At 42.0% G+C, this 12,152-nt stretch overlaps 2 protein-coding genes across 4 annotated transcripts; one reads left to right on the top strand and one right to left on the bottom strand.

Moving 5' to 3' along the window:
- Positions 1-110: 110 nt before the first annotated feature.
- scpep1 (serine carboxypeptidase 1) lies at positions 111-4,276 on the top strand. Its single transcript, XM_058049923.2, has 13 exons — positions 111-270; positions 668-807; positions 929-1,018; positions 1,095-1,250; positions 1,441-1,515; positions 1,587-1,659; positions 1,968-2,005; positions 2,084-2,212; positions 2,303-2,387; positions 3,171-3,284; positions 3,358-3,495; positions 3,564-3,727; positions 3,943-4,276. Exons 1-13 carry the CDS (start codon positions 213-215, stop codon positions 4,003-4,005), a joined length of 1,323 nt encoding a protein of 440 aa, XP_057905906.2. The 5' UTR covers positions 111-212; the 3' UTR covers positions 4,006-4,276.
- cln3 (CLN3 lysosomal/endosomal transmembrane protein, battenin) lies at positions 1,573-11,688 on the bottom strand. Of its 3 annotated transcripts, XR_013629980.1 has the most exons (17): positions 11,496-11,688; positions 11,376-11,412; positions 11,061-11,157; positions 10,756-10,839; positions 8,644-8,723; positions 8,187-8,272; positions 7,911-7,983; positions 7,661-7,804; positions 7,401-7,534; positions 7,203-7,255; positions 7,068-7,136; positions 6,291-6,346; positions 5,734-5,827; positions 5,346-5,486; positions 3,277-4,899; positions 3,161-3,199; positions 1,573-1,692 (listed from the first exon to the last, which is right to left on the bottom strand). XR_013629980.1 is itself a non-coding variant. In XM_058049925.2 (15 exons), exons 1-15 carry the CDS (start codon positions 11,542-11,544, stop codon positions 4,783-4,785), a joined length of 1,314 nt encoding a protein of 437 aa, XP_057905908.2. In that variant the 5' UTR covers positions 11,545-11,688; the 3' UTR covers positions 3,225-4,782. The 3 variants fall into 3 exon arrangements, 2 of the variants coding, with proteins under 2 accessions (XP_057905908.2, XP_078653329.1); XM_058049925.2 differs by lacking the exons at positions 1,573-1,692; positions 3,161-3,199 and having other exon boundaries at positions 3,225-4,899; XM_078797203.1 differs by lacking the exons at positions 1,573-1,692; positions 3,161-3,199; positions 3,277-4,899 and adding an exon at positions 5,074-5,313 and having other exon boundaries at positions 5,399-5,486.
- Positions 11,689-12,152: the final 464 nt, after the last annotated feature.

The raw sequence follows: 12,152 nt of genomic DNA, 5'->3' as shown, positions 1-12,152 counted from the left end.
ATGAGTTGAATAAACAATAAAAAAATAAACGACTGTCCGTGGAAACACAGCCCTGGAGACCGTCAAGCAGAGCTGATACCTCGGCAATAATTTAGTCACAGGTAGATGACAGCAGCGAGCAGCGCCTATTCCTCTAAAAAATACATGAAGAAGATGCAGAAGGTGTCAGCTGACTGAGTGATGTCATGTGATTTCTAAGCCGTGGACGCAAAATGGGTCGATCTGCTGTTGGCTTTGTTTTGCTCTTTTTGATGGTCGTCGCCAACAAAGGTAGGACAGTGTAATATTAACCGGAATAGTCATTACCATTCTTTTTACGTGACAGGATTGGTAAAATCCACTATAAAAGGAGACGCGAGCATGTATTAAATGCTGTTTTGTTTTATTTCATGACCTAAAGGTTGTGCATTTGTCTGTTTTTGCGTGGTGAGAATACTTTAAGCGTGTGTAATGTACCTAAAAGAAGTGAACATCCAGTTGTCTAGTCAAAAGTTGCTTGCCCAACTTTGCTACTTCAGATTTCATGCTAGTGAATGACCTTGCTTTTACTGTACTGTACCTACTGTTTATAATGTAATGTCTCTCCTCACTGCAGAGTTGAGAAAGTCAAACACGGGCGTTAATACGTACAGCCTTTCACGTTAAAATAGCTGGTAAATGTTTGCAGGGTCCTCGTCTCCACTGGCGGGAAGAGAAGTGTGGGACTATGTGGACGTCCGAGATGGGGCCCACATGTTCTGGTGGCTTTACTACGCAGACAACCCGTCTTTCAAATACCAGAAACTTCCTCTCATCATGTGGCTGCAGGTGGGACACAAACATTATATGAGGCTTTGCAAGATGGCGTCAGCTTCATACTTGGTGTACTGTACAGTACGTGTGTTATCCATGGTGGCTAAACATGAGCAGCATGTGTATTTATACGTAGGGCGGACCAGGAGGCTCGGGAAGTGGCTTTGGCAACTTTGGGGAGATTGGACCTCTGAATGTCGACCTACAACCCAGAAAGAGCAGCTGGGTAAGATGCTTACACTTCATGGTGGAAGATATTTTCCTCCTCCTAATCAAGTGTGTCTTTGTGCTGGCTGTTGCAGGTAAAGGCAGCCAGTGTTTTATTCGTAGACAACCCTGTGGGGACGGGCTTTAGCTACACGGAAAGGCCAGATTGTTACGCCACCGACATTGACACCGTGGCTTCGGACATGCTCATCCTCCTCAAACACTTCTTTGAGAAGGTGGATGAGTTTCAGGTAAGGCCTTAGCTAGCCCTACTCTGAGATTTCATGCTGTAGTTTATGGTGTACCTCAGGGCTCCATACTGTGACTAATTAGATTTCCAGTCCCTGCTATGCCACATGATTCACTCAGCGGTGTGCTCTGCTTACTGTATTGCTTCTGATTTCATTTTTCCAAGTCAAGCGACTGCTTTTGTTTTGACAGAGCATACCCTTCTACATATTTTCCGAGTCATACGGAGGAAAGATGGCAGCCGCCATCTCCCTTCAACTCACTAAGGTCAGTCAACATTTCCTTTTTCACGTGCGGAGGAAAGAGTAAGGTGTGAAAAAGCGAGTCTCTTCCTCTAGGCTGTGGCACGAGGGGATGTCAAATGCAACTTTGCCGGTGTGGCGCTTGGAGACTCCTGGATATCACCAGTGGGTCAGTATCACCACCTTTACATCGTCATGGATCCTGGATGATATGATATAAGCAGATATCATACATATTTAATCTCAGCTTGGTCATAAGGGTGTATTTTTCTCATATTTTTACTGCATTTAAAAAAAAAAAAGTTTATTTTTAGTGAGTTTTCTTGCAAAGGGATATTTTTGGAACATGCTGAGGCCACATGTTGGACATCCCTGACTTACATGAGTGATCTTTCCCAGCAAAGAAGGAGCATTTTCAACCTAGAGTGTGCGTCCAACAAACTCTTTAAAGCTTCAACCTTGTGTTTTCATCCACAGACTCCGTCATGACATGGGGCCCATATCTTTACGCTACTGTAAGTTGCAAGAGAAATGATAAAATGATGATATGATCATTCCCCTGAAGCGCTTTCCTTGCACCGTATTGCTTGCAGTCTCTGCTGGACGATCACGGACTGAAGGAAGTCATGGATGCGGCAGAGGCGGTGAAGGACGCTGTGGAGCAAAAGCAGTTCCAGAAAGCTACAGAGCTGTGGTCTGTGGCCGAGACGGTGGTGGAGCAGGTTGGCTACCGCTAAATCAGACAGTCAGGCTTTCTAGTGGGAACCTTAGTGGCTGTCACAATTGGAATATGACACACGTGTCATCTTTAGAACACCAACGGAGTCAACTTCTACAACATCCTCTCGCAGCAGTCATATGACCACTTGGCCTCATCAGCAGGAAGGAACTTTATATGTAAGCATGCTTCCATCGCGCTCTGTGTGTGTGTGTGCGCACTAATGGTTGATGGAAACAAACACATTGTGGATGTTGTGCTGTGACACTGCACTATGTTTTTGTACATTTTGCAGTCTTCAGCTTAGAGAGGCCATTTTTTTTTAAGCGAGGTCTGCATACTGAAAAAAACGCCTCAGTTTTGTAATTTTAATTTTTCTTAATCTGTAAATTTTCTTTGCATAATATTTTGTAATAACTTTTTCTCCAAAAATTACAACTTTATTTTGTTTTATTTTTTAAAAGAATAAGATATTTTTTGTCTAATATTCCAACTCCATGTTACTTAAATTACATTATATTGCCTCTTAATATGACAGTATTCTCATACATTTGCAGTTTTTGTTGTAAAAATAGAACTTTTCCATTTTCCAACTGTTCCAACTTTGCGCATGTATATTTTCTTCACGTAATGACTTTCCCATAATTAGACTTTATTTTTGTAACCGAACATTTTTTGAAACATAAAAAAAATAAAATTTTTGTATTTCTTAAAATATTATTACTTTAAAATTAAGATTTTTCATGAATATTTCAACTCTGTTACTAAAATTAAGATTTTTTGTAAAATTATTACTTTTTCTTGTTGAATTACAACTTTTTTTTCTTAATATTTGGACTTCATTCTTGTAAAATTTATTTTTCCATTTGTGTTTTTTTAAGTTTTCTTGTTAAGTGATATTTTTAGGATAACAACCACAATCAGAAATGAAATTGTATTGAAATCTACTGACCTTCTTGCAGCCCTCCAAGCCCGGCGGCACATCCACCCCCTGCAAAGCCAAACACTCAGTGAGTTGATGAACGGAGCAATACGAGAGAAATTGGGTATTATCCCTGACAACGTCACCTGGGGAGGTACTGATCCAATCCCGTAGAAGTATATCATATAGAGCGTCATACAGCATATGGAGCGTGACTGTGTTTGCAGGTCAGGCTGAGGAGGTGTTCAGCTACATGGCGGGAGACTTTATGAGGCCCGTGGTCAATGTGGTCGACGGGCTGCTGGCTGCCGGAGTCAACGTGTCTGTGTACAACGGACAGTTGGACCTGATAGTGGACACGCTGGGTAACTTTTTCATAGCGTCGCTATTCCCGCACCACACATGGACGGGTGATGTGGATGGACTCTTTCAGGTCAGGAGCTGTGGGTGCAGAAGCTGCAGTGGGCGGGGCTGCCGGGTTTTAACAAGCTGAGGTGGACGGCCTTGGATGACCCCGCCTCTCCAGGTGTCACTGGCGCTTTCGTGAAGTCCTTTAAGAACTTTGCCTTCTATTGGATCCTCAAAGCAGGTCACATGGTAAGCAACACTTGCTAATAATTACAGGGTGGATGATAATTTGTGGTCCGAGACGTCATAATAAATCCCATAAACTAAATATATTACCAGAGACGTAGATGAAGCAAGCTTAAGAGGACACTTTTCAATCATTTTTCACATCCTTTAAGATTAACTTTGTTGCTCTAGCATTTTGTGTGGCATTTGAAATGAAAGTTGTTCTTCTCGTCTGACAGATTCCATCAGATCAGGGAGCGATGGCTTTGCAGATGATGAAGATGATCACCAAGCAAGTCTGATGCATCCAATCAAAAGTCACCTTTTTGTACTTTCCTTTTAAACCAAAGCAATTCCTAATAAAGATGAATGTATTTGTTTTATACACTACTGGTGTTTCTATCCTATCAACCAATAATAGTATGAAAAATAAAGGGTGAAAATTGATATAATTATATATAATAAATGTTATGTCATTCAAAAGTCCTTTAGGACCGAAGGAGACTCACCTCTGATTTTGTTCACTAACTGCGGCCTACTACCGCTATGACTGAGATAAATAAACAGTCATATTATTATTTTGTTTACAACACATTGCTAATACGCAGTCTACGGGAAGTCTGGAAGGACAAAGTAGACGACATTGTGTAGCATAGTGAGCTAGCGAGTTAACTAGATAGTTAATTTGACTAATAACGGGCCATGGCTTTAGGCCAGTGTGGAACTGTAAATATAGATAGAGAATGTACTCTTTTGTTTTTCATGTGGGGTTGTGGTGTTTGTTTTGAATTCAATTGGTTTTATTTAGCTAAACATTTGCATTTCCTTACATGTTATCTTATATGTGCACACATTGTGACGTGTGAACGGAGTACCCGATTCACTTCAGTGTTTGAGTCGTTAAAAAGAATGGCGTTTCCCATCATGTACACATAAGCCCAGATGGGATGATCTCAGCAAACTATGCAAGATATGTCAAGTGCCTTCACTCACCTCTGGAATGTCACCTGTGATATTTCTATGCTATGTATGAGTCATTGATTGCATTAATATGAGTGATGGTGAATGCGTGGAATGTTTCAAAGGGAGCAGAAGTATCGGTGCACAGGGAAAGCAGTGACCCCCGCCAAGGCGATGCCCAAGCTGTCTCCTACGCTGGCTGCAGCCATGGCAAATTCCCTCTGTCTGTCCTCAGTCTACAAAAGAAAGAAATCCATCAGCGTCATCAACACGGCTGCAGCATGATCCACATTGGCCCATTTGTAGCACTCTGACCTTTGACATTTCCTAATGAAAAAATGCATAGCTAAAATACATTCATACTTTTCATTTTACTAGAGCACGATCATCATACTGAACAATCAACAGGATGTGGGGGCTACTTCTACATTTTTCACACCAACCCGTGGAGATGGTTTTTGTATAGGAGGGAAAAAAAACATCCTATTGGTGACAAACTTTCCAGGATTTTGCAGTCCATAGCAGGTCTGGAAGCTTGGTGCTTTCTGAGTCTCTTGTAAACATCCTAACCAAGTTCTCCCATCAGGGGGCCTTCCAGACCTTGGCTTTGTGGTGACAACTTCCCCTTAGTGTGTTGCTGCTTAACTCCGCTAGAAAAGTCAACAAAATAAGAAAGTCAAACCTCTTTACTAATGAAGTAGAAGGTGTTGACGTATGCCGCTCCACCCAGCAGACCTTCGTAGAAGATGATAGGGAAGACCAGCCAGGCACTGGGCAGGAAGTAGTAGCGGACGGCCAACAGAAGCAGCAGTGCATTCACCACCTGTGGAAGGAAAGCATGACTTCATGGGTTGCTACAGTTTGGGAATCACAATCAAAAGCACAAACATCAACTCTTCTACCAACGACAGCAGGATTCGAAATGGAAAACACCTCATGTGATGGAGAAAAACTGAATGGAAGCAAACCCACACAAGAACAGGAATAACACACACACGGAGGTCAGGCATGAAGCCAGACGCAGCCGTGCTAAGCAGTCTTCCACTGTGTATTTTCCCATGATAGCTCACCTGCAGCCCAGCAAGGCCCCACAGTTTCCTGATCTTCACGCAACATAGGGAGGATCGAGAGACAAACACGCCCACCTGATACAAGGTCTGATACCTACGCACAAAGACATGCAAAATATCAGACGCTTCTCTAACTCATATATAAATTAATACAACCATCACCTGCTATATCACCGTTTTCCACAAATGAACCAACAAATGATGTCTGTTTCGTGGTAAGATGATGTAGTATTAGTCAAAAATTGACAGTAGTATTGTGGTCGCTAGGGGGGCTAGCTACCAAAATATTCCATTTCTATATCGCAGAGATGAAGCCTGCTTGGATGAGAGGACAAATATCTTCAAAGACAACCTAAACTGTCAATCAATCCATCAATCCATGGCCTGGCAGTATAATAACATGCATGAATGATAATATTCAGACTCGCTGACTCAGCAGGTTTAAACTTAAGTCAGAGAAAGATTTCATCGCCTGTTGACGTTTTAAAGTTACTGACTTCCAAAGAACAAAAAAACAATCATAAAAGTGCGGTAGTATTTGCTTGCAATGTACTAACCAGCGATACTGCTCCGCATGGCTGAGGAAAAAGTTAGGGAAGTAGAGGAGCTCCATCTGGGGAAGTAGAAACATTATTATTATTATTTCCTATTATTATTATTAACACCAACTATGAACATTCAAACATTAAGTATGGAAATGTCACTTTGCTTTGCGGCGGCATGGTGGATGAGTGGTTAGCACACAGGCTTTTGCAGCTAGGAGATCCAAGTTCAATTCCACCCTGGGCCATCTCTGTGTGGAGTTTGCATGTTCTCCCCGTGCATGCGTGGGTTTCCTCCGGGTACTCCGGTTTCCTCCCACATTCCAAAAACATGCTAGGTTAATTAGCGACTCCAAATTGTCCATAGGTATGAATGTGAGTGTGAATGGTTGTTTGTCTATATGTGCCCTGTGATTGGCTGGCCACCAGTCCAGGGTGTACTACGCCTCTCGCCTGAAGGCAGCTGGGATAGGCTCCAGTACCCCCGCGACCCTCGTGAGGATAAGCGGTAGAAAATGAATGAATGAATGAATGTTACTTTGCTTAAAGTGGTGTGTAGCGAGGCATCTAAACGTGTGTGAAAGTTAATTTTGGGTTTTGGGTCACATTTAGCTCCAATACAAGTTATACCTTACCTCTCATATGAACTGAGCGTTTTAAATCTATGTACGTGGACGTGATGTACGCGATACGTATCTGGTGTGAATTGGAGGTTCGTGTCAAGATGACTCATCAAGCTTCCCAGCGTTTCCTTTTTGATGACTAGGTTGGAAATGAAGTACAGCGACTCACCAAGCCCTGGTTGATGAAGTATTCAGCGTAGTAGACCAATCCCAAAGGACAGATGAACGGCATCAAGTCCTGCAGACCAGTAGAAAGATAAGGAGTCTGACTTTGATGCTTCTGTGAAATATTGCACTTACTTACTTTAATGATATGGAACTTGTCTTGAAGTGTGAGAGGAACATATCTGCTCTCTGCTGAAACATAAACATAGAAACAGGCTGGGAAGAATAAAATGACCGGCTTAGGCAAGGCAATGAAGTAAGGTCCAGTTGATTTAATAAGGCATGCTGTGTAATCATGCCACCATATTGAAATAAATGTTGGCTGTTGCGTTGCTACCTCGGCCACATGCTTCCTGCTCTTCATGGCATTCATCCATCAGCCGCTGCCTCTCATCTGAAGCCACCGGTTCATCCATCTCTCTCCGCTTCCACTGAGGGAACGACGGCGGTGGAACCAACAGGAAAAAATAGCTAACAGTTGGTTTGAAGAGCAAGCAGAGGAGGGGAAATGAGCGGAGAATGCTGAAGTGGAAACCATCACTAACACCTTGACAGCCCCCCACCAAGGAGCTGATTTTCGGCATGACTGTCACTTACCTGATGAGCATAGCGCACGGGACTGTCAGCATGATGACAAGCGTATGTTGGGGTGAAAGGCCGACTTGAGTGAGACCGGCGTAAAGGAGGGCCCCTGCAACACCGGCCCCACCCGTTCCCGAGCCCCAGCCCCCGAGTACGTCCCTTCGACAGGCAGGAAAGTAAAGTTAAAAAACCCATATCACTTCATATCCTGATATATATCATGTATTTGTGTACTTAAACATAGAGTATGTACAGGGAAACATACCTGCTATAGAAGACGGTGAGAGAAAGGAAAGATAATTCTCCAAATCCTGCGCTGGCACTGGCAAAGATCACGCCTAAAGTGGATAGAAAGAAAATCTACACCATGCATCTACGACATTACAGGCGTTTGCATCCTTTTGTAGGTCACAATATCAGCAGTACCGTATAGTTCAGACCCAGCCCTAACGACTCACTTGTTAAATACATCAATAAATATGCCAGTCAGTCCGACAAATATAATTACTAGATGATATATATATCATATCAAAGTTCTTACCAACAATGCTCATCCACACACTTGAAGAGAAGGACACGATGAGGAAGCTTCCTGCAGCCATGACCACACACAATAACACTCGAACTCTGGAAAAAAATACACATTGTGTATTTAGGCACACACTCACATCAGACAATACTTTAGCTCCCATTTAGTGTTACTGGAAGATGGCGTATATAGCAAGTATAGGAAGTACATGTCTGTTTCTCATAGGGATTACATTCCAGGACCACACGCACAGGGTGACAAAGTGGTGCAAACAAACATAAGACCTAACAATAAAATGTCACCTGACACGCTGGACACTAATATGGCCGCATATTTGACATACGTTACATGACATAACGACATGCATGGATGGTGGGGGCCAAGGAACATAACATTTAGGATGTATACTGCGCTATATATGATTCTACTAGTGAATCATCCATTGCAGGGGTAGTGATGACTTCATTACCCATAAGGCACTTGGTGGACGAGCAGAGGAGCAGACAACTTGATGATGAGGGTTGGAAGGATGTCAGCTAAAAGCACAGCCTGAGGACAAAAGGAATGGAATCAGATTATTATTATTACTGATACACATACATATATAACATTAATCATTTTTGATCCCTCATTTTAAACACAAATGTGAAAAGAAAGATGACAAAGTATTATTTTACATTACAGAATATCCCCACTTGTCATGGGAGTGATGTTCCACAACTACCTACTATAGTTTGTTTTTTTTGGCTTTTTCCTGATTACGGAGTCGCCACAGCGGATCTTTTTGATCGGCATACTGGTTTTTGGCTTGAGCCCTTTATATTCTGAATACGGATGGTGCTTTGTCAGATGGGGCATCCGAAATATTAAGGGCTCAAGCCACCAGCAAATGGCAAAAATATGAAAGTAACTGACTCATAGAGTATACAGTGAAGAAAATAAGTATTTGAACACCCTGCTATTTTGCTATTTCTCCCACTTAGAAATCATGGAGGGGTCTGAAATTTTCATCGTAGGTGCATGTCCACTGTGAGAGAGATAAACTAAAAAGAAAAATCCAGAAATCACAATGCATGATTTTTTAACAATTTATTTGTGTGATACAGCTGCTAATAAGTATTTGAACACCTGAGAAAATGAATGTTAATATTTGGTACAGTAGCCTTTGTTTGCTATTACAGAGGTCAAACGTTTCCTGTAGTTTTTCACCAGGTTTGCACACACTGCAGGAGGGATCTTGGCCCACTCCTCCACACAGATCTTCTCTAGATCAGTCAGGTTTCTGGGCTGTCGCTGAGAAACACGGAGTTTGAGCTCCCTCCAAAGATTTTCGATTGGGTTCAGGTCTGGAGACTGGCTGGGCCATGCTAGAACCTTGATATGCTTCTTACGGAGCCACTCCTTGGTTTTCCTGGCTGTGTGCTTCGGGTCGTTGTCGTGTTGGAAGACCCAGCCACGACCCATCTTCAATGCTCTGACAGAGGGAAGGAGGTTGTTCCCCAAAATCTCACAATACACGGCCCCAGTCATCCTCTCTTTAATGCAGTGCACTCGTCCTGTCCCATGTGCAGAAAAACACCCCCAAAGCATGATGCTACCACCCCCATGCTTCACAGTAGGGATGGTGTTCTTCGGATTGTACTCTTCATTCTTCTTCCTCCAAACACGCTTATTGGAATTATGACCAAAAAGTTCTATTTTGGTCTCATCTGACCATAAAACTTTCTCCCATGACTCCTCTGTATCATCCAAATGGTCATATGCAAACTTAAGACGGGCCTTGACATGTGCTGGTTTAAGCAGGGGAACCTTTCGTGCCATGCATGATTTCACATCATGACGTCTTAGTGTATTACCTACAGTAACCTTGGAAACGGTGGTCCCAGCTCTTTTCAGGTCATTGACCAAGTCCTGTCGTGTAGTTCTGGGCTGATTCCTCACCTTTCTTAGAATCATTGAGACCCCACGAGGTGATATCTTGCATGGGGCTCCACTCCGATTGAGATTGACCGTCATGTTTAGCTTCTTCCATTTTCTAATGATAGCTCCAACAGTGGACCTTTTTTCACCAAGCTGCTTGGTAATTGCTCCGTAGCCCTTTCCAGCCTTGTGGAGGTGTACAATTTTGTCTCTGGTGTCTTTGGACAGCTCTTTGGTCTTCGCCATGTTACAAGTTAAAGTCTTACTGATTGTATGGGGTGGACAGGTGTCTTTATGCAGCTAACGACCTCAAACAGGTGCATCTGATTCAGGATGATACATGGAGTGCAGGTGGACTTCTAATGGGCAGACTAACAGGTCTTTCAGGGTCAGAATTCTAGATGATACACAGGTGTTCAAATACTTATTTGCAGCTGTATCACACAAATAAATTGTTAAAAAATCATGCATTGTGATTTCTGGATTTTTCTTTTTAGTTTATCTCTCTCACAGTGGACATGCACCTACGATGAAAATTTCAGACCCCTCCATGATTTCTAAGTGGGAGAAATAGCAAAATAGCAGGGTGTTCAAATACTTATTTTCTTCACTGTATATATAGTGTGCAGTGTGTGCTGTTCAATAAATGAATGGCGCTTACAGCAGTTGAGACAGGATTGCAATCATAGCGGCTGCTGTTGGCAGCCTTCACATCTTCACCTTCCAATATTGTTAAAGAGGAGTTCTGTAAAGAAAAAGATACTATTTTTTTTACAATTCTTTTTTCATGAGCAGAACATTGTTGAATATGGTGCAAAAGGTGCCATTTTTCACCCCAACTATCATAAGCAGAGTGAAATTCTAATACTGTGTTGCTGATGATTGATATCTCATTGATTAAGAGGTTCCATCTGGTGCAGCAGTCACTTTGCAGGCACAACAAGTATGTTATAAAGGTGTACTTACATACACCGTGCCATTGTGGGTCTCTTGTTTTTGAAGGATATCTTCAGCAGCACTAAGCATGACCACATATGCAAAATTGTTGCACAGTCCAAGTAACCTGAGAAGAGCAAGGGTAAATAACACTTAGACAAACAACGACTAACAAGACAGAAGCCACCAAACATTAATAAGGTAGACAACACATATTCCCCTGGAACTTGTTCCTTTGGTCATTTGCATTTTACTAGTTGTAATAAACACTACAAATAGTTTTCATGTTCAGTACAACACATAACCACACTTGATTCCTATTCAATTATTTGAAATGACACTCACCAAAATCCGACCCAATTACGCCATTGTCTACAACGACCTGTAAAGAATACATTCATAACAACATTACAGTATTCTATATTTACAATGAAAATATATTACTGAGGAAGAATTCCTACTCACTGTTCGTATGTATTTCTTGAATAATGTCTGCGTTGACAGACTGCTCCATGTTTATGAATAAATTACATATACTTTATAAACCGCATGAGAATCATCAACTACGCCAGTGTCATACATAAATTTAAATCGTAAAGTCAGCAGACCCCGGGGCCCGGAAGTGCATTTTCTTGTTTTGTTTTGCTCCTTCTTCTACTACGAAATCGGCAACTGGTTGCAATACTGCCTCCTGCTGTACAATACTCAGTAGTACAGTATGAAGATGTATGTTGCCAATGTCACTTGTTTTTTTTCTTCATTGTTAATATTTTATGCGCGTGTGTGACATTATCAAATAGCAACATCGACGTTGGTTTGCTCTCTTTGATAGAATACTATATTTTTATTTTGTCTTCTATTTCTATTGAAGGCACCACGTTTTTTTAACTGCATAGAACCGGGACCCGCGGGTATTCGTCCGTGTTAACTTGTTCACTTATTCTGCTAAAAAAAAAGGAAAGCAGGTAAAATGGCATTAATTGTGTAATTGTTACTCCTAACTGCATAAGGCTAGGCTAGGTAGCCATAGGTCACCGCCATATTGGATGTGGCAACAGAAGAAGATATAGTCAGTGTTCAGCATGGACTTGTACTTGTTTACGCACCAAAACGAGGTCTTAC

The sequence above is a fragment of the Doryrhamphus excisus genome, linkage group LG16 (assembly GCF_037039965.1).
Source record: "Doryrhamphus excisus strain RoL-2023G ecotype Guam linkage group LG16, RoL_Dexc_Guam_v1.1, whole genome shotgun sequence".
Lineage (NCBI taxonomy): Eukaryota > Metazoa > Chordata > Actinopteri > Syngnathiformes > Syngnathidae > Doryrhamphus > Doryrhamphus excisus.
This window is presented reverse-complemented; position numbering and strand designations above follow the sequence as displayed.